We start from the raw sequence: 22,948 nt of genomic DNA on the forward strand, positions 1-22,948 counted from the left end.
AACATAAGTGGAAAAGCCGAGAGGAGCATGGGGAAAGCCTGCAAAATCATTGGTCACTACAGAGTTTGCATGCTGATGCTTGAACATTTGTGTCTGCGGAATTAGCATATCTCACCAAGGTTCTCAAATTTTCAGTGGCCACCCTAATCATACCCGATGTGTGAAAATGGGGGAGAGTGGTCCCACTGCTGAAACCAGGGAAGCCAGCCAACAAAGGAGAGTCTTATTGGCCGATAACGCTCCTTTCGCCGGTCACGAAGACATTTGATGCATTGAAGCATCAGCTTGGCTTCCGCGAAGTGCTCAGCACAACAACACCACTTAACGTCGTGGTCTTAACCGTAACCGCCCCTGTGAGAGAACAGTCCTAGTAGCGCTGGACCTGTCAAAGGCGTTTAACACCGTCCGTCATTCCTCGCTACTAGGAGGCATTGAGGCTTCCTCTCTCCCACACGAGCTCAAACGGTGGTCGGCAAATTATATGAGTGGTCGGCAGAGAGATCAAACTTCAGAACCTAGAAAAATTAAGCAAGGGGTTCCACATGGTGGTGTCCTCTTCCCCTACTATTTAACTTCTCGAAGCTTCCTCTACCACCGGAGGCAATGCTCTCATACTCTGTCAGCGTGGGAATGGAATTGTTTACCTCTGCTCGAAAATTAACAGCTACCCCTCCAAACTTTCTCGCTTCTTAATTGCACTGAGCCAAACCCTCTCCCCTACGAAATCAACGCGGCCCTCTTCATGACCTGGACGAAGGAGGTCAGGCTTCAGATAGGAATTCACGTCGATGGCACAACAAAACCGACGACGAACAAGATCACCTCTGTTAATAAAGTACAGAGCCGCTACAACCTCCTCCGGTGCACCTTTGGACACAGTGGACGAAGCTGCAAACTTGTTAAAATACCGCACTCCGGACATCGACGTGATCCTTTCGGATGTCGCCTGAGCAGCCTTCACAGCGAGGACCAAATGCCTCCTGTAAGGGAGCATAACAAAATGCTGAGCAAGCTATTTCTGGTGGGATGCCACAGGAGTGAGTGCCAGGCACCTCAGAAGGTAACTTTTCGATTTCATGGACGCGGTCCAGACCTACATCGACCAACCACTGGACCCGGCGACGTACCGACGAGTGAAAAAATACATTAATAGAGAGACGGCCGCCATCTACCACGACTCTCGACCTATGAATGTCGAGATCGGAGCCCAATCATCACCTATTGCAGACTCGGGTCTTCGACTGCCACCCAGGCTACTCCGGCCCAATTACGGTCAAGATATTGGAGCCATCTCAATAGCTATTTGGCCACCTCTTGTCTCACGAGGACATCAACCAGCCGGGCAGAGGCGCCTTTCCCATTAAGGGTACGGATATTCCAGATGAATGTTTTTACGTGGCAGGTAGCAAACCCAGCGCACGACCAGTGTTGCCGCGAATCATTTTTAGTGGTAGCTAAATTCCTTTAAAAAAAGGGCTAAAAAAGTCGTTGTGGCTAAAAATGGTAGCTAAATTTTTTACTTAGATATACATATATATGTAAGTATACACGCAACAATTTTCAATAAGTAATGATATAGAAAAACAATGAACTCTGGAAAAAAAGCTAATATTTTATCCAACCAAAAAATTTTTGTATAAAAGGGGAAATATACGACACCAGCTTGCTGGCTCCATCATGTGCCTGCTGGTACAATATTTATTTCTTTACAAATGAGGTTGAGGAAAGATCGAAATGATTAGAGCCGAAATTTCATAATTTTTCTACCATTTTGTTAAACATCGTTTCTTTTAATTCGCAGCTGCAATATCATGAACTTAATCTTCTACAAGCATGGCTTTGACTCATACAGTGCAAGAAATTTGCGCCAAAATACTTTTTACTTAGAAAACTGAGCCACTCACGACACCAGCATGCTGGTACAATCTCATAAAATTTTCAAATATTTTTTGAAGTCGCACCAGCAGCTGTACAATCACACAACAAGAACATACACGGCCAATCGACTTGATGTGCCAGTTAACAAATTAAGCGTATTAAGGGCCGTAAACGTATCTATTTTAAACTATAGTTAAATCGTTAACAGATAAATTAACAGCCCTAACACTTTTACAGTATGTATACGTAAGGAACATACAATCATATATGTATATATATCAGTCTTTCTTAGTATAAAAATTCATATCTTACATAAATGAAAAAAATGAGATAAAATTAAGCATATACAACTTTTTCATGCCAAGTATAAATAAATTCTCCAAAGGGCTAAAAAAGGGCTAGAGGCAATTTTAAATTTATGTGGCCAAAAAAACTATGTGGTAGCTAAATCTAGCCACCGAAGGGCTAAAACGGCAACACTGTTTGTGACGGGTGGGACGAGTCACCTTTGATGATACATAGTTCGTGAGTAAAATGAACACTGCTGATTTGATGTGATTATTTATGAAATTTTTAATAGGAAGACCCAAGGCACATTAAACAGGTAGTATCAGTAGAGCAAAAACAACATTTGCGTGTATTTTGTTGTTGCTTCTGGTATCGAAAGTGTCAACAACTGTTCTGAATTTTTTCTTCTAAATCAAAGGGTGCCATGTGAAATACAAAAATAATAATAAATTTAAATAGGAAAAAATAAAAATTGTTGCAACTTTCTTTCCTAGTAAATTTGTTTGCTTCTCGAAGCATTGATCCATCCTTTTCAAGGGCCAGTAATCAGCGGTTGTGCTGCTGAGTTGGGCGAACGTTCCAAAAGCTGCTATTCAATCGCTTGTTTTGTATGGAAAAAGGTTTCACATGCAAATGGATTTTAACAATTCAGAATTTTTGTGAGAAAAAATTAAAAATTTTCGAGACCAAATAATTTGAAAATAAAACAAATCAGCTGCTCTACTGATACTACCTGTTCAATGTACCTTGGGAAGACCTCATTTAAAGAATGGGAGACTTAAGAATTTGTACATATATTTTACATATTTTGCTGTGTGTGTGTTCTTTCTTTTTGGATATTTATTTTGTGCATTGCCACCTCTAGTAGATGAGGAATGCAAAAAGAAAAGAGATCAAATTAAGCATATACAACAATTCTCCAAGGGGCTAAAAAAAACGTTAGGGGCAATTTTAAATTTATGTGGCCAAAAAAACTATGTGGTAGCTAAATCTAGCCACCAAACGCCTAAAACGGATTTTATGTTTTTTCAAGCAACTCAAAGGCGCCCGCTTGCAGCCGCACATACCAGTGAGCAGACGCTGCAAGACTTCAGTAACCAAAAAGTCAGAGTGACCCTACCCAAGCTTTCTCCCTTTCTGGCGTGACCTAAGACTCCACTCGGTATGGGTACCGCATCTTACACATGGGTTTCTACACAAGAGTCGGTATTTTGTATAGCCTTGCAACTGTAAATGCATACCTAAAGGAACGTCTAGACCCCAAATTTTACATGAGAGAATAAAAACCTTTTAAACTTTGTCATTGCACACGAGTTTCTGACTACTGTTTTACTAGTTTAAAGTGAATCGCAAAAATTCTTCATATGCACATACATACATATTTATTTCAAAATTAAATAAACATGTTCTTTTTGTATTTCGCATCAAATATCTATCAAGAATAGATGATATAATAGACGGCATACACTGTGCGTCTGACTCGTGAGGCAACATAGGCCATAATGCAGAGAAACTCTTACTTGTTTGAAGCATTTTTGTTCCAGCTGAATCGGACGATATCATTTTTGTAGGCCTGGGGCAGATTCTGTAACCAGTTAGCGACAAGTTTCGGATCGATATCGCACTTGTTGACGTAAAAATATTTCATATCATACGTCAACAAAACCGATGCCGATTCGAAAATTGTCGCTAACTGGTTACAGAATCTGCCCCAGGCCTACAAAAATGATATCGTCCGATTCAGCTGGAACAAAAATGCTTCAAACAAGTAAGAGTTTCTCTGCATTATGGCCTCGAACCGACATATATACATCTTTCATTTGAATCCGTATTAAAAGCTCTATTGGCTCCTACATTCGGGTTTTTATAGGCGAGTCTCCCCTGACCCGTTTTTTCCATATTTTTGGCCTATTTGCGCTTTTATTCGAAACCTAAATGTTTCGGTACCGAGTATCGAGAGTATTGGATACTTTTTAAATCGGTACCGAATACCGATCAATACTTAAAAGTATTGACTCAGCACATCACTAGAAACGGGCAACATGTAAACACAAAACAGCTGATATGCACTTTGACGCTTTATCCGTTTTTACCCGGAGAAAAAGTCCGGGCTGTTTCGGGCAGGAAGAAGAAGACACTAACGATCCAATACGCTCCAATTTTCGCTCTCTATTACCCATTTTGTTGAGTACGGGAATGATATCTAGGCAATTTCGGGCACCCGCGGGATCCCGCGTTGCGTACGGGAAAGAACCTATTTGACAATAGACATTAGTAGTGGGTAACTCAGCACTGTGCTGAGTTACTGTGCTGACTCCTAGAACTGTGCCGCACGCTCAGACTCACCTCTGAAAAAATTTGTAACTCAGTAACTCAGTTTATATGCTGACAATGCATGAACGAAAGACACAAGATCACGCGGGAGGGAAAGAACGAAAAAAGTTATTTTCTAGCTGCCGAAATCTCGACGCCATCTTTGTTGTAAGAAGTAAACAACGAAGAGAACGGAGAAAACCGCGAAATTTGTGAACGCATGAATAATCATTTTTATTATGCAAATTCTTCTATAAATCATGCCGTTGTGTTAAATTATTCTTTACCTTATGTGCACACACGTTGTCACAGGCGAAAAAGAAGAAAATTGCAGTAAAAAGCCACGACCAAATTGTAAACAATGAAGAAATGTAAACAAACGGCTATTGTCAAAATCGTTAAACTTTTTTTATAAATGCGATTCTAACGGGCTACTCTTCTGCCCGCGTGATCTTGTATTTTTGGTTTATGCTGACAATGTATAGCTCAGTATGCTAAAGAGCCGATATGGTAAATCAGTTGATGTGCTGACACTGCATAGCTCGGTGCGGCTTGCATTGTTTAGAACTGTGTCGATGTGGTAACTCAATTGATGAACTCACACATTCATACAATAACATCTTCCAAAAAGTACCATAATAGATGGCATCTCTAAACTAACCATCAATTGAATATACGACTACTAAATTTAAAAAGAAGCAAGGCGAATAGCCCAGTTATGCATACTTGCACTGCTATACCATTTTTACGTAAAAATCAAAACCAAATAAGGCTCTTTTATGCATACTTGGCATTGCATGCACTGCTATACCATTTTTACGTAGAAATCAAAAACCAACAGACTTTTACGTATGTAATGCTGTGCGTTGGGTAACAGCTTACACGCGAAGCTCATTTAACAGATTCCTTATGTGACAACTCTCAAGCAATGCCAAGTATGCATAACAGAGCCTATAGAATTCTACATGTGAAGTGCTATGCGTTGGGTAACCGCTTACATGCATAGCCCATTTTACAGATTCTTATGTGACAACTCTCAAGTAAAACTAAGTAGGGAATTATTTTGCAAATGAACTCACCAGTGGAAATCAGCTTTCTAAAATTTTGCCGGCCAGCTACGAACAGAAGCTAAGGATAACCTTTTCTAAATCGATTTCGATTACTAACATCATCAATAATTTCGATGTACATACCAATTGTGTGATAGCACACTTGTGCCAGCTCACTGTGCTGACTCATTAAATTGAGTTGGAGTTACTGAGTCAGCACACCAAAATTTACAGAGTTACCCACACTTAATAGACATATGATGAATTTTGTCAGTGGTTTGGGAATAGGGCGGTTAGTTTATTGTAAAGGGTTGCCAGATGTTAGCAAATCAATTTCCAATAATCAAGCTCCGAGATATTTGCATTTAATTTCGTGAAATCGGCAGTACATGTACCGATTCTATTAAGAGAAAACGTGGGACGTAAATCATTGTCGTTTTGAAATAAACGCCACAAGAGAGACGAAAAAAATAGAAGTCGCATATAATTATTATGACAAGACGTAAATCCTTTCCGTCTTGAAATAAACGTCCCGCGAACTCATGAAATTTGATGTGCAAACATATGCGTACGGCAAAGCATAAAAGCACGTTTACATATAAATATAAACTCAATCAAAATCGTTAGCTGTCAAATTATTTTTGCTTGTTATTCTCACAACTCGAAGAAATGTTAAGTTTCTTCTCTGTGGCACTGTGCTCACTTTTTTCTGCTACACATATTAAGCAATTTAAATGTATTTTAACTTAATATTTTATTAAAAATACCTGTACAAACCTCTTTTCTTTGCTAGAATCAATTTTTGTTTACTTTTACATTTGACGTGCCTCCTCCTCTTTGCAAGTATAATCGATATAACTAGGTTGGACACCAAAAAGTTATCGGTTCAATCTGAGATTATTTTATAAATTTAATTTTGTATAGCTAATCTTTTTTCTAATTAATTAATAAGGTTAGAAATTAAACATTAATTTCACTTAATTTTATTCATTTTGCTGATTAAAGTTTTTTTATTCATTTTTAATTCTTTTAATACATGAAATAGTCGGTATACTTGTAAAATATCTGGAAAACACCGCATCAATTACTGTTTTTGAGCTTGTAGTTTGAGCATTTCTATTTGTATATAGAGCTCGTTCGAGTTGCAATCACAACCGCAGTGTTGCACGAATTATTAAAAGTATCACGCTCTGTGTGAATTTCTAGCAATGTATTATCAGTTGGGCAGTTGCAACAATGTTGCCATTTTTCATCGGTACGGCAGTAATGCCGCTTTTATTACGTGCCTCGAACAGGCCCATATTCCTAAATTTAAGCTGTAATTAGTCAAGAACGTAAACCTACCGGTACGTAAACCCGAGTCAGCTGACACTATCTGTCTAAAGCCCTGTATGCAGCTCTCAAGAAAACGGTCAAGGAAAAATTGCCATTATTTGGCGTGTGTCCAAGGAATTTTGACTATTTGATACCTCACAGCCTGTTGCCTCACTCTTTCCTCAAGAAATAATGGAACGGTCATATATTTCTGTTGCAAACCTGGGTTGCCTTGTGCTCTTTTTTCACAAAAAACTTTAGAAAACCGTAGTAAATTTCTTAAGAACTGCGTACTGCCTTAAGGAAATTTGACTCAAGAAAATTTCTTAGCCATTTCTTGTACGTCATTTTATATGGAGTTTTTGCTTTTCTTGAGAGCTGCATACAGGCCTTCACCAGAACGCCATGTAAATGAAAACTCAACACCGCCGAATTTTTCTGTAGGTGTAGACCGTAGCGTAGAAATCTTCGGAATTTAGATTTTTCCGTGTCAGCTGATTTCTTCCTTCTATAGATGGTTGTCACTTCGTCAGTTTTGCAGATGGTAAAAAAGTTATAATTTCCTATTCAAAATACGTTAAAAATATTTGAAATTTACAATTGAATAAGGTTTTTTGTTGAAAACTAAGTAGTTTATATTTAGCTACGATCTATTATAGCACGAAAAACTGTAGTTGAAAAAAAGTTTATGAAAAGGCATTGATGAGTGGCAACACTAAACAAATCGATGGATTTCGAAAATTAATAGGAAATTTGATTGCCTTTAATTTGGTATACGTACTTCATATATATGTTGTATAGTTCTTACAAAACTGAATTAATGTAAAATAATTATAAAAAAAAGTTTACAACAAACATTGAATTTATAACACCAAAAAAACTGCAGTATTTTGTAACCATACTTGTGAAAAAATGATACATTTAATTATATCTTCCACGTTTTATTTGCCATTTTTAACTAAAATTCAAGGTTCAGGTGCGAATGTTTTAAATTTTTTCAGCTTTCTTTGCACTTTTAACGGGAGCTGTTTTCTGCGATGCGAGCACAGCAGATGCACGACGGAGGGCAGCCTGAAACAAGACAATTTTTAAATATATCGCTTATAGGAATATTCGATAAGCTTATGAGGTTATAACAATCAGTATTGTTTATCAACACAATTAATTCTGCGATCTTGGTGAGTAGCAAAAACTATGGTCTCATCACATAAAATATTCAATACAATTATTAATACTGAGTCAAACGTACCTGAGTTAGATCTTTGCGGTACTTAGCACCGGTCAAAAGATTCTTCAGCTTTTTCAGTGCCCTTCTGGGCCCGGCCTTAAACGAAACACGAACGGTACTCTTAGCGGGACGCTGAGCGTTCTTGCCCTTCTTTAGAACAACCGAAAATCCCTTCTTGTCGGCAGCGGGTACAACACCAACGGTTTTCTTGTGAACCAATCCACTGTAGCGGAATGAGCTTACATTGGTTAAATTGCTTGCCTCCTAAAGAGTAGAAGATTTTTTAGATAAACTTTTACGTAGATTTCTATTAAATCAACACATTTTCCGAAAAAGTTAATTTAAATAACATCATAGTATTAATTCGTAAGTAAATGAAGGATCTTACCGTACTGAAAGGTTTCTTCACATCGCGCTTCTTCAACAGGAAAGAGTTGTTGTTGCGGACGATCAACCAGTTAAGATGCGGTGATGTGGTGGCCATCTCGAGTCTAAAAATGCATGCAAATATATCAATACATATTAGATATGTACTTAGTTTGAAATATAAAGCAATTTTAATTATTTGTCAGTCTTGGGTGATGAATAATAGTCTTCAAGAACTCTTCTGTTTATTCGATCATCATTGAATCTAAATTTGGTCTTCAATTGACACGGGAACGAACGTGCCAAACACGTGTGAAAATATATTAATAATCTAGTTACCAGCAGTATTTCAGGCTTCAGCTGATATTACACTTCACTCGGGAATATACTTCCCATACATTTTTTTTACTTTTACTACATCTTCCACGTGCCAACTGAAGTAGTCGCCGATATTTTACAAATGCTCACCTTTTTCTCTAGGAAACGATGACGAAAAGAACCAGGAAGCGCCATATCTGAAGTGAAGTTAGCTGCTATTTGCTAAATGTCAAACAATGACATTCGGAAATGTAAGGAAAGCGCTTTTAGAAAAACACAGGGTGGTCACTTAATAAAAATAAGAAAATTACCATGACCGCAGAACCCCACAGGCAAACACCGATGGCCTACCAACTGCCATTTTGACGAGCTATATGATTGCAAGTTTTTGTGCGAGGGCACTTTGATGTTTTGAAATGAGCATTTGCCGCATGACACCATCAGACAACATTCTCTCGATTTCGGTGTTTACAAATATTTAAATCTTTAAAAAACTTGCTGAATAATTTCCTAAAACGTAATCATAAATAATCAAATAGGGAACAGATCTTTACTTTGATTTAGGCTGTATTTCTTTATTCATTCTGAACGTTTGGAATAAACTTTTTTGTTTATTAATTCTTTAGAACGTTCCTGATGATATGTTGACGTATATTTCAAACGCATTCTGTTTATTCCGGCTGTGAAATTGGATTATCCGGAATGTATAAAGAAACGCAGCCTTAATATCAAAATTTCATCGATGTTACCACCAGCACACTTTCTTTCAAATGAAAATATGGCTGTCAAACTATCGAATTGCCTGCAATAGATGTCAAGCAATAAGCGCTGACATATATTGCAGCCCATGAGAAATAGGCGGTCTCCATTGTAAATATATTTTGTGACATTGTTATCACGACATCAGTGTTTTCCTGTGGAGACAGGGCCTGATGCAATAATAGGAGCGTTCCTTATCTCCCAGAAATAGTCAGAAAAAGTCCGAAGTAGTCAGATTTAGTCCAAAAAGCGTTCCTTAACTCGGAAATGACAGCTAAAATGAGAGAGCAACACCCAGTGAGAGTGACTCTCATCAGTCCGAAGTAGTCAGATTTAGTCAGAAGAATTTTTTCTGGCAAAATCCTGAAAAGTGTCAAACTCAACTAGATTTAAATTAACGGAAATTAAAGAATACGCAAAAAGTGAGAATAATCTAAAAAGTGAATTGAAATTGGAAGGAGGCAAAAAATAATTGATACAGTAAGTGTTTATTCTGCTTGTGCTTGTGTGAATGTGTTTTGTACATACATTTCCATTCTTATTTGAAGTTAGTTTTGTTGTTGCCATTCTTTGGACTAAAAATTTGGTTTTTTGCGTTCCTTTACTTTTCCTGTTATTCTCTTTTAGTGAGCGCATTTTGCTTACGCTCTGGCATTTTGACACTTTTCAGATTTTAGTCCAAAAAGATAAGGAATGAACAAGAATGATAGAATACAAGATTGCGCCGTCCTGGGCGTTGACATTTGTGTACCACAAGTAAACAAAGAATAGAGCGAAAAGAAGAACGAGTTGAAACTGCCAAAACAGTTCGCTTTACAGCGAAAAACGTGTCTTAATTTTGCTAAATGCGAAAATATTGCATTTTTCACCTAATCTATTAGAGAACAGTGAACATTTTAGTGCACTCCATTGCTTCGCAATTGAGGCTGCTTCAGCAAACGTTTTAGTGTACTACATTGCTTTGCAATTAAGGCTGTTGCAGAAAACTGCAGCAGCATCTCTGCGGGATTGATTAGTTAACTTGCTAATGGAGGCTGCGTGGAGCAGAAACAAAATCATTGTGAGGAAATGCTGTTAATATAATAATAGGGAAACATTTCGAGAACGGCTTTGCCGTGCCCTATGTACACAAAATGCACCGATTCGTCCCAGCGCTACACTTGCATCTAGGCTTCTTGCATCTTGACGCCTGTCGCAATTTAACACACAGCACTTAATTGTATTAGTTTTTACGCAGTCTTCAACTCAAAAATCACTCAAAATTGCAAATTAACACAATTTAGGGCTCTGTCACACGATCAGTGGATTGGTGGAGTGATAGATCGCGCACGAATGCTACATGTTCAATATTTATCGCGTCAGTATTTGCATAATTTTTGTGCTGAACGCTATCTACCACATATTCGCGTTTTTGAGTACCTAGTTTTATTTTTGCTCGACATAATTTTCTTAATTTTAAGAGCAAAAATTGTCCAACACTAAACACTATATGGTAACAAGAGTGATATAATACAAGATTCCTCATTCCCGCCGGCGATGAAATTTCTCAAGTAAAAGAAAACAAAGCCGAATGGGAGGATAAAATAAACTGTAAAATAGTAAATTTTCTCAATAATACATTTTTCGACAGAAAACGTGGTTTTATTGTGTTAAATTGCAAAATATATGATTTATAAAAAGAATTAATAGCGAAAATGTTAAAAAACGGCATTTTTTGTGAAAGTATTAGCAAATTTAAATGCATCTAAAGTTTCTGAGGCCTTGTTTACTTTTACTTGCGAATTGTTAAAATCGGCAAATCCCAATTAGCTGTTTCTGGAACGTGCCACATTTGTTCGCTACTTCGTTATGTGATAAAAAGAAAAGCTGGCAGCTCTCCACAAGATTGCAGAAATTTCTTAAAATACGTTCGAAAAATATCTTGATATGGAAGGAACTGCTTTACACTGTCAAGGAAAAAAAATTGGCAAAATTCAATGCAATTTTTAGCAACTTCAATCTTGCACTTTATTATACTAAAATTATTTTTTTTAGAGTCTAATTAAAAAGTTTGCAATTTAGGTGAAACCTTAGAGAATTTCTTTAATTTTTGTTCAAATTTTGATCCAAAACCTGAGATCTACCAAATTTTTTTGAAATCTACCACATTTTTTTCTCAGATTCTACCACACGGAATTTTTTTTTAAGTCCGATCACTGTTGCACTTGTTGCACTTGCTTCTGCCTTCGGCCGCGCTTAGAGATTATAACCCTTACTAAGTAGAATTCTCGAGGGAGAGCGGGAGACCAGGTTTAGATGGTGTGATCGAGTTAAAGTAGTAGAGGAGGTAGGGATTACCTTTGCGAGTGGTTATGTATCGAGCTCCATGAGCCCGTATGGTGTATAGGTGCACATCAAGCCAACCACGCACTCCATATATCTGCTATGCGAGAGACAGCGAGAGAGAGTGAGATATGCGGGCAGGCTGATGAAGCGGAAGCGGAAGATGTGACCCTTTTACCATGTATCAATTGGGGGACTCTATTGGAGGAGTCATGCTCTAGCTGCCGTAGGCTGCTGTGCAATGAGCTGGGATTTATTCAGGGATGCATTCATGCAGAGCCCCAGTGTGGCTTGTAAGCCGTAGCTTACTACCATACCAAAAATTACTCCGGGAGTGGAGTGGGAGCGATGCTTAAAGCACCGTGTAATAGCCAACTGAAAATGCCAGCGACTTATCACTTCACTAAGTTCAGCGAAGATATATTTGAGAATTGCATAAAAAATGCATACCCAATTAAGAACGGGCGAATTACTTTTAAGCACAAGTACGTGTGTTTGTTCGCTGCACTTGGTTTTGGGCGGGAGCTCAATACAAGTGTGTGTGTGTGTTCGCTGCACTTGGTTTATGCGGGAAATGCATAAGTTGCTTAAACATGTCAAAGGTATACAACACTTCTTGTGCACATCAATCCGGCTACGCCATCCACAGTATTTTTGCGCAGAACCCACGTCGAAATTTGCAAAAAAGTACATGGTGCAAACCGAATTTATTAATAAGATAGTGCTCGGAAATTTGAAACATTTATTTTAAATACAATTTTAATCCTTTGGTTACACGTGATGTTAAAGTTTTTGGATTCGGATTATGCGTTTGGACACAGCAACCGAAAATCATTGTACAAATAACTAAACCGGACCCAAGTTTCTCGATTAGGGGCAACAAAGATTCTGTTTTACTCGTTTTTATAAAGTAGTGGATAAAAATATACGTATATGCGAAGGGCAAATTTATCTGTTTAAATGAACACCACTAATATTTCCTGCAAACACACATCGATTTACATTTTTTATCTCGCCTCCGACACAGAATTGTTTTCGTACAAAATTACGCTAAAAAGCTTACTCGTTCGTTTTTAGGCATGCCATTGTTACGAATTTCGAAAGTTCGAAAATATTATTCGCATTGCAGCACACTATTTCTACGATTCGAAGCAAAATCCGAATACGAAAGAGTTGCAGAATAGGGGTGTATAATTCCTTTAATATCGCACAAAATCGCAGTATAAGATTATGGGGAAATAAGAGATCGGGGACTATTCTACTGATTTATGATGAGTTTTTTAAAACATTTTTTAAAACACTAAATAAACTTTTTTTTTAATTGTACAATTTCACTTTAAAGTCTCTTAAATGCGGACGTTTCTTTGGCACAACCTTTAAACTATATACAAGTAATTGGTAAATATTCTGCTAACCGTCACTCTTTCTTTCCACTTTTCACTTTTGAAAAGCAGCAAATATATTACCAAAGAACGTAGATAACAAGCATGATTCATTAGGTCGTATTAATAAAATTAAGCATTTACTCCGAGTAAAATATCTGAGCAAAGTAAAAGCTTTTAGCATTTGCTCAAAATTGGTATCAATAAGAATTAATTTTACTTGAGAAAGCTCGAAAATTCGAAATGAGTATTTGCTTTGAAAACATGTGACATGTAGGCTGCGTTTCTTTATACATTCCGGATAATCCCATTTCACAGCCGGAATAAACAGAATGCTTTTGAGATATACGTCAACATATCATCAGGAACGTTCTTAAGAATAAATAAACAAAAAAGTATATTCCAAACGTTCAGAATGAATAAAGAAATTCAGCCGTAAACAAAAAAAATATCATTTTGTCCACGTTGTGAAAACGAATTGAAATATTATCAAGGAAAAGATAATCGACTAAATGGATCAAACCAACGAAAATAATATTTTCAATGGCGCCGAAGTGGAATATCTCGACGGTAACTCGCTTCGTGGTATTTTGTAATTTATATTTAATATTTATATAATACATATTTTGTACCATGCATATGAAGAATGGAACGGTAATGATGATTTGGATATTGCATCTGGATCAAGTGAATTAAAAATAACTTGGCGGGCAAGTTCTGCAAATGAAGAAAAATTTGTTCAAGCTCTAGCGTCAGTTGGCAGAGCTTTACTTGAGAAATCGCAAGCACCAGCAGTAAAGAAAAAGAAAAAAATTGAGGCAGAAAAAATGTGTGAGCTTCTCCTAACTGAATCGGCGGAAATTTATACGCCCAGCCAAATTGTAAAAAAAGTTGCCAACTTGAAGCAACGACTTAAAGCGAAAACAGATTTAAAAAGAACCGGAAATCTGCCGGTGCATTTAAAAAAATTTGAGAAACTGTTCATGGATTTACTAAATGCTGAAGACAATCCGAGCATTACACCATTAAAATGCAAGAGACACGTATTAGTGATTTTATGACATTATTTTTTTTTTTAATAAACATCGACTTATATACATTTACGTATCATTAGTATAGTATGGAAAGGGCGTAACACACATCGTCGCTGAAATGCAAAAAGCCGTAACTAACTAAAAATCCAAAATTCACTTGTTGATTGATTATGATGCATTTCGTCGAATTATAATTCCCCACATCGTTTTATGCAATACAAATTTTCAACGATGATGTGAGTTACGCCCTTTCCAAACTATACTAACGATATGTAATGCAATTACAGGTGGATTCGATTTAGGTGTTAATCAATCCAGATACTCAAGGAAGCCAGAGGATACACCTACTGATTTAGACGTCATGATTATAGCAGATTCAGTGCCTGTTTCCTCGGATTCAACGATGGCGTCTACGAAGAAAAAACGTTCCTTCTCTGAAACAAAATCGGTATACAAATGTTCAATTCATTTCAGCTTGCTCTTTTTTATCCACACATGGCCTTTACTTAACAAAATGTTTAAATAGACACATTTTGATAACAATGCATTGCAAAATTCAGTTCTTAAAAATCAACTGGAACTTATAGATATGCAGAAGAGCTTGTTTACTGCACAAGAGCAGCGCCAACAAGAGGTACATGCTGAGGAAATGAAGTTGTTTGCTTTGAAGAAAAAAGTATTGCAAGCGAAATTGTTAGCGCTTGAAAAAATATAAGAACCCTTATAAACCAAACTTATTAAATTTCAATTTTTAACTTCATATATTAGTTTCATATTGTATTATGGTTTTTCGTTTCTAATAAGAGAAGCTAAATCCTCAAGTAAAAAAATGTTTGTATTAATGTAGGTGTTGGTAAATACTCAAGTAAAAAATACTTACGTGTTTTGGAGCTGTTAGAGTACAACTCAACAACAAGCTTTTCAGGTGCTTCTTAGGAGCTGCTAGATACTAAAGAACAAAAAATGAAAGTACCTCAACTTACTTTACCACAACTCACTTCTCCTCACCTCAAATCAACTCACCACACCTGTTCCTACCACACCTTAATTCACCACAACTGAACTCATACCCGTTCTCACTACACCTCACCTAAACTCACCACACCTCAACTCACCTTACCTCTATTTGAGAACTATTTCGTGATTTTAAAGATTTTCGGGATTCTCGGAACTAAATCAGGATTCTCAAGACTATCTCGGGATTCCCGGGACAATTTCGTCATTTCGGGACTATTTTGGACCGATATATCTGTGGTCATAAGCAATAACCGCCTAAGTTGAAAAACCTGAATTCGAGAAAAAACGTTTTAAACATTTGGATTGTAATGTTAGCCTTATGGGGAAACCAAAATATTTGCGGCTATAACTTTTTAAGTAGCCTAGCTGGCGAGATGGGGATTTCACATACAGGTAGAAAAGTAGTTGCAGAATACGATAGTATATATAACTCCATTCTTTCTTAAGTCGACTTAGGCGGTTATTGCTTGTGACCACAGATATATTTATCGATGTTGATGTCGATATATTTATAGATAAATTTATCGAGTTTGCAATCGTTATAATTATCGATATAATAATAGATATTTTTATCGATATCTATGATCGGTATAATAATCGATATTTTTAATTGATATATTTAGTCTCGAAAAAACCAAATCCTAAAAATCTCGAAGCAGTCTCGAAATAGAAAATTCTAGAAATTTCCAGGTAGTCTCGGAAATCTCGAAATAGTCCCGAAAATCCCGAAAAAGTCCAAAAAATCTCGAAATGTTCATGAAAATACCGAAATAGTCTCCAAAATCTCGATATATTCTCGAAAATCCCGAAAATCTTTATTTTTACACTGAGTAAATAGCAAGTATTTAGTATTTAATCAAGCCATAAGTCCAACAGCTTTTTCCTTTTATGCAATAAAAGATAATTTTATTAACCACAACCTACAAATTGTCTTAATTATTTCTACCTTGTAAATAGTTAGCAATACCCCTTCTCCTTTTTTGTCCGCGTCTATAGTCAGAATTATTGGTTTCATTCATTTCGGGCACTCTCAACTCTTCATCGTTTTCAATTTCTCTCAACGGCTCGCAATCTGGGTCTTTCAAAAATTTCGCAACATTATGAAGCACAAAACAAGCGGACGTGTAAAACGGTATAACTGCTTAAAATTTCTGTCGCTTCCAATTGTTCTTTGTTTGTACTGTTTTCTTTCTCGAGTTTCGTTTTCGACCACGAGCGGTAGTAAAGCAATTATTTGTAAATCCATTTTCAATTAAAAAATTTTTAAGAGTGGTTAGCTCGGAAATCCTGTTGATTTTTGTGTAAAAAATATGAACTAAATACTTTGAAGTCAGCTAGATAGCAGACTCAGAATTCTCCCAGCAAATACTTACATTTATACCTTTTATTCATAGGAATCTGAGCATATACTAGCTTTCGAACACAGCAAATGCTCAAATAAGTTTTCTATCATATGAAACTGAGCAAATACTCAAAATCTTAGCAATTGCTCCAAATTTGAGCAAAGCCATTTTTTATTAATACGACCCAATAGTTAAAGGTTTGCTCATTAGTGGCATTAGAGTTTTGACACTCCCTTAGCTCCCTTACAAAAGCTTTGCACATACACACGAACCCACACACAGTGCCTTGCTAATGGGCTGTTTTTTCCTACGCGTAAAAGCACATTTAGCGCATTTAGCTCTAAATGCTACTCTAAATGTACATTTATCCATACAAAATTCGTCACCTAAATGCAACTCCATTTTTGCATAAAGAATCTAAATGCTAAAAGCAACCCTGTGATCTTCCAAAATTTCCACGATTCATTTCGTTTGTTGTTTCGTCTGTAACTACTAAAGTACTGTAGTGTACTATCGCAAAGTGAACTCAGCCGTTTTGTTTTCGTATTGCACCGAACTGTTGAAGTAATTAACGAAACGAAATAGTAACGTACAATATAGTTTATTTTCGTACACTGGTACAGATATATCAATAAACACGTACGAAAGAAAAAGAACACATACGTTTATAAATAAACATGTTCACAACACATATGAGGCAATTCACGTCAAATGTCCCAAGCGCGCTGAGCGGTGCAAAACAAGCTTGTTTTCGAATAGCTGAAAAACAGACAGAAAATGGGAAAAATAATTCAAAAACCATGATTTATATAGATTTTTGTACGGGCTATCCGATGGTGTTATGCGTTTTCCAAAATTTTCCCATTTTCACGGTGAAAATTCGCAACGAAATTTTATTTGTAATTTTTCTCAATTATGGTAATTTTTAATATTGTTTTAAGTCATCTCAATCGAAAGATCAGATCTTTTTACATACAAATCATTAATAAAAAAAGTAATGTTAAAAAAATATTTTTTTAAAAATAAGCTTTTATTTAACATGTTTAATCAAAGGAATAAAATAAAGTAGTGAAACAAAAGATTTTTTAGCAAGAAAATTTTGTCAAAACTGCACTAAAATGAATAAAATAAAATAAGTTAAGGTCTCGTTAAAGTTACTAAAAGCCATTTAGTGAAAGGAGTTATTCAAACTCTAATGAAAATTACTAACAATTTGTACTAATTTACTTCGTTTTTAAAAAAGCCTGTCGCGCGAATAGCAAACCGGCATTTAAATATCTGCATACATACATATAAATACATACATACCTAACCAATTATGCATGTACGCTGAATTCGCCGACAAGCTTTTTTAAAATTACTTTTTTACATTACTTTATTTTCTAATTTTTAGTCCATTTATAAAAGCGTTGTATATTAAATAGTTTTATTTTATTTTATGTACAAAATTTTGCAATAGATATTAAAATAATTCAACTTGCAATGAAAGAGAACAGAAGACTATGCAAGCAAAATGTTGTTTGCTTACGTTTTGTATAAACATACATATGTACATACATACATATAGCAGCAGTTAATTTCATTTAAAGAAATGGCGTGTCGTCCACTTCCGCTGTAGCATGGCATATATTTAGGCGCAATATTAAAGTTCTTCTGGCGGGGAAACTTCTCGAATCTTCTAATTGTATCTCCTTGATATGATGCCTACAACGAAGTTCATATCTAGACTAGGTTGATATCTAGAATTTGCCATAAATAGCTTTGCTCTGGTTTTACGTTCTTTGGCAAATTACGCTCTGTTAGCCATAAATTTTACTAATTTTTGACCGACTTTGAATCAAGACCCCTGGACCATATAGGGAATTCATTTATATTTTAAATTGCATTGTCATCGTGATTGGAACTATGCTAAAAAATTTCAAGTCTCTAACTTGTCGGGAAGTTAGTTTAAAATCAATTGGAAATTTCCACGATTTGCGCGGGATGACCAAGTTAAATAAAAGCTTATAAAAAGGGACTTTTTTGATTTTTTCGAGCTATAAAGCGTTTTATAGCGGGCTATACCAGTCGCCACTCTCCGTCGCGTCACGTCGACTCCGTTCGCTTGAACGAATTAAAACATCATACTGTTACTACGTTTATACGCATGCATAAGTCGCTTTAATTCATTTCGCCGCGATTCAAAACATTAGTCTGTTCCTTTGAACTTCGGACTAAAACCTGTGGAACTGTCTATATCATGATGATATTTTATTATTTAAAATTTTTAGTTATTTAATGCTCAATACAAAATTTTATGTTTGTAGTTTGAAGATTTTTATATTACTGATTTTAAAAACTTTTCATTTAGAAATTCTAATAAAATCTAAGAACAATTAACAACAAATAAAAATTGTACAGGTATAAAAGAAGAAGGTATTTAAACCCTACATTTACTCCCCCTCCAATAAAACGACGAGTTAACTAATATTAGAAGGAGAGTATAAAATAAACATAAATAATAAAAAAAAAAATTGTATGCATATATATGTACATACATATGCATAAATACAGAAATAATTATCTAAAAATTTAAATAAATGTTAGTAATAACTAAAAATTTGTTTGGTTATGACAACGACGACGAAAATAATTAAATGCGCTAGAATGTTGTTGTTATTGCTGAGACATGTAGTCTGTTCCTTTGAACTTCGGACTAAAACTTGTGGAACTGTCAAACTACAATTTTACGCTCTCAAATGAGAGTAAAAGGAGAACAGATGCAGAAGTGCATAGGAACGCAAAAAGCACTATTTCCTGTAAAAACGTCAGACGGTTTGTTTACATGTCATTGGTACTACACCGATTTGGCTGAAATATCACTAAATAATTATTAAAATTTATACATATTCAAATATTTCGTTGTTTACTTCCATTTTTTAACAAATATAAGCTTCTTTGCTTTCACTGCTTTCTGTTTTTGTTTGCACATGTAAATCAGCTGATCGTTTGACACTTTTCATGAACTTACAGGAAAAAAATCTCCGGACTAAATCCTGTAACTTCTGACTAGGAACAGTTGCTCATTTACTCTCTCAAATGTGTTCCCACTTACAGGTTTTATGTCAATAGGAACGACTTCCTGTAAGTTCTGACTAAATCCTGTAAACCGGACTGCTATTGGAACAGACTAATGATGTTGCTGCATCAGCTGTTGACCTTGTTGTTGATGCTGTAAATGTTGCTGCATTTGTAACGTATTCAATGGTTATTGTTGATTAAGAGCCTAGAACCCATTCTATGTTAAGCGGCACAACAGTGACTAACATTTGTGGTCTTGAACTGTTGGCTGTGGTCATAGGCGTTGAGGCTTGGCGGAGAAATGGACGGCTGCTGTTGCGGTAGCAGTGCCGGTAAATGAGCTTGGTTATGGCAGGTTGTGGAAATTAAGAGGTGGCCATCGGGAAGGCGAAAGCCTCCAAAGCCATGGGTCCCGACGGAATATGCATGCTGATGCTGAAAAATTTGGAGGTCCTCAATTTGTCAATGGCCACTCTCATCATCCCAGACATCTGGAAGGTGGGGAGAGTGGTCCCACTGCTCAAAACGGGGAAACCTGCCAACAAAGGAGATTCGTATCGACCGATAACACTCCTTTCCCCGGTAGCGAAGACACTTGAGACCTTGCTGCTCCCGTATTTCACGAACCACCTGACCCCAGCGAAGCATCAGCATGGTTTCCGTAAAGTGCACAGTACAACAACAGCACTTAACGCCATAAACACTCAGATAACTCGTGGCCTTAACCGTAACTGTCCCTGTGAGAGAACGATTCTAGTAGCGTTGGACTTGTCAAAGGCGTTTGACACCGTCAGCCATTCCAAGCTGCTAGAAGATATAGAGGCTTCCTCAAACGGTGGTCGGCGAATTATCTGAGTGGTCGACACTCGTCGGTAATGTTTAGCGACAAATCGAGCAAACTCAGGAAAATAAAACAGGGGGTTCTACAGGGTGGTGTCCTTTCCCCGCTACTGTTCAACTTTTATATTTCAAAGCTCCCTCAACCACCAGAGGGTGTCTCGATTGTCTCTTACGCCGACGATTGCTCGATCATGGCGACTGGGAATGGTTGATGACTTGTGTTCGAAAGTAAACGGGTATCTCTCCGAGCTTTCTCGCTTCTTCACAGCAAAGTGCCTAGCCCTCTCCCCTACGAAATCCGCTGCGACCTTGTTCACCTTGTTCCTGGGCGAAGGAGGTCAGGCTACCGCTGGGAATTCACCTCGATGATACACCAATTCCGACGGTGAATAACCCCAAAATACTCGGAGTAACATTCGACAACCTGCTCTCCTTCTCTGCGCACGCAACCGTTATTGTCAATAAAGTACAGAGCCGCAACAAGGTCCCCAAGTCGCTAGCCGGCAGTACTTGGGGCAAAGACAAAGAAACGTTGCTGGCAACATACAAGGCAATAGGCCGACCGGTTTTAAACTACGCAGCACCAGTGTGGTCGCCGGGGACTAGTAGGACGGAGGAGTAGGAGTAGTGGATGAAGCTACAGATAGCACAAAACACCGCACTTAGGACAGCGACTGGATGCCTCCTGATGTCGCCAGAACACCACCTTCATGACGAGGCGAAAATGCTCCCAGTCAAGCAGCATAACATAATGCTCTGCAAGCAGTTCCTGGCTGGGAGCCACAGATGTGGCCACCCAAACAGACAGCTGCTTGCAGAGGAGCCCTCGCCTAGGCACGTCAGGAGACATCTCTACGAACTGACGGACGAAGCCCAGAGGTTCATTAAGCAGCCTCTGGACCAGTCAGCATACCGACAGGCCCTGAACGGCATTCACAGGGATTCAGTCTCGAGTTATGTAGACTCCAGACCTGTGAAAGCCGTTCTAGGCACACAACTACTGGACATTGACGAGACGGAGCTTCATCTGCCTCGGGAGATAAGAACCACAATAGCCCAACTTCGCTCTGGCTACTGCAGCAGGTTAAACTCATACCTGAGCAGACTAAATTCGGATGTGCCAAATGAGTGTCCGGCATGCGGAGAGACCACTCACGACTCGAAATATCTCTTCGCATGCCCGGAAAACCCGACAACCCTAAAGGCTTTGTCCCTGTGGACCGACCCAGTGGAGGCTGCACGCTTCTTAGGGCTGCCGTTAGTGGAACTTGACGACAACGACTGAGATATCAACCGATCTGGGCGGGGTTGTTGTAGCCGCTACAACAACAACAACAGAAGGCGTACTTTCGCTACAATTATAACGAGTTGTCCCTTCTTGTTATCTACGTTCTTTGGCAATACCACCAGCTACGTTAAAATTGGGAAAAACCTATTCGAGACATTTGCTACTAAACTGGGCTCACATACGGTATCACGTAATTTTCTTTCGTATGGTTTTCGATCCGTGAACGGATGTTACGATTCGAGCCCTGGGTTTCAGACAGGGCGACTACCTTTCATGTGCCCAGAAACAATTAACTAAAAGAGCGTGCAATTGCTGGCGTATGCCGATGACATCGACATCACCGGTAATAAAAACCGCGAAGTCTCTTCTGCCTCTCCCAGTTGGATAAGGCAGGGTCTGGTGGTCAACGAGGATGAGACAAACAGTCAGCGCATTTGCGTGTTGGCACTCACGTCACTGTTGACAGTTAAAATTTTGAGAAGGTTGAGAGTTTCGTTTACTTTGGAACCAGCATTAACGCTGATAATGTCAGCATTGAAATCCAACGGAGATTCAATATTTCCAACAAGTGCTACTTTGGACTGAGTAGGCAATTTAGGAGTAAAGTCCTCTATCGACGTACGACTAAACCGCACTCTATAAGTCACTCATCATGCCCGTGCTGGCATATGGCGCATTTGCGGCGGCGAGTTCTGCAAAGGATGGAACGGCGAGTTTTATGAGCTTTACAGCGAAGTGGACATAGTGCAGCGTTCGATTGGACCCCGATGCTCCAGTTCTGGAAGTATTCCACTTGGAGCTCGCTGGGGGTAGCAGAGGAAGAGGGAGGCCCCACTGTGATGGAAAGAACAAGTGGAGAAGGACTTGGCATTTCCCATTGGCGTCAGTTGACACAGAAGAGAAACGACTGGTGTTATCTCGTTCTAAAATAGCATTATAAATTGATTTCACAAAATAAAAATGTTAACGTTTTTCAAGTTATAGAAATTATCTTATTTAAAAGGTAGTAAAAAATATAAAACAATTCAAATCAGTTAGTTAATCTTCCCATAAAATATACTTATTGATACATAATACGTATTTGAAGGTTCTTAATTATTTAGATGAATGTAGTCCTGTCAACCTGTATCTTTAAGCAACAAAATTTTT

The 22,948-nt window shown here is 37.6% G+C and overlaps 2 protein-coding genes and 1 non-coding gene across 4 annotated transcripts in view; 1 reads left to right on the forward strand and 2 right to left on the reverse strand.

Annotated features, from left to right (window-relative positions):
* The window catches only part of LOC118746234 (ecdysone-induced protein 74EF-like), a 392,873-nt gene that overhangs the window by 252,320 nt on the left and 117,605 nt on the right, over positions 1–22,948 (forward strand). The window lies entirely within an intron of this gene.
* On the reverse strand, positions 7,731–8,971 carry LOC118746238 (60S ribosomal protein L28-like). The gene is made up of 4 exons (XM_036480067.1): positions 8,905–8,971; positions 8,459–8,561; positions 8,092–8,334; positions 7,731–7,913 (listed from the first exon to the last, which is right to left on the reverse strand). The coding sequence occupies exons 2-4, from the start codon at positions 8,552–8,554 to the stop codon at positions 7,830–7,832; spliced, it is 423 nt and encodes a 140-aa protein (XP_036335960.1). The 5' UTR covers positions 8,555–8,561; positions 8,905–8,971; the 3' UTR covers positions 7,731–7,829.
* On the reverse strand, positions 8,631–8,706 carry LOC118746582. The gene has a single exon (XR_004993856.1). It is a non-coding gene; the product is annotated as a small nucleolar RNA CD11 (small nucleolar RNA).

This window comes from Rhagoletis pomonella, unplaced genomic scaffold, assembly GCF_013731165.1.
Source record: "Rhagoletis pomonella isolate Grant_MI unplaced genomic scaffold, Rhpom_1.0 Rhpom_scaffold_00010, whole genome shotgun sequence".
In the NCBI taxonomy this organism is placed as follows: domain Eukaryota; kingdom Metazoa; phylum Arthropoda; class Insecta; order Diptera; family Tephritidae; genus Rhagoletis; species Rhagoletis pomonella.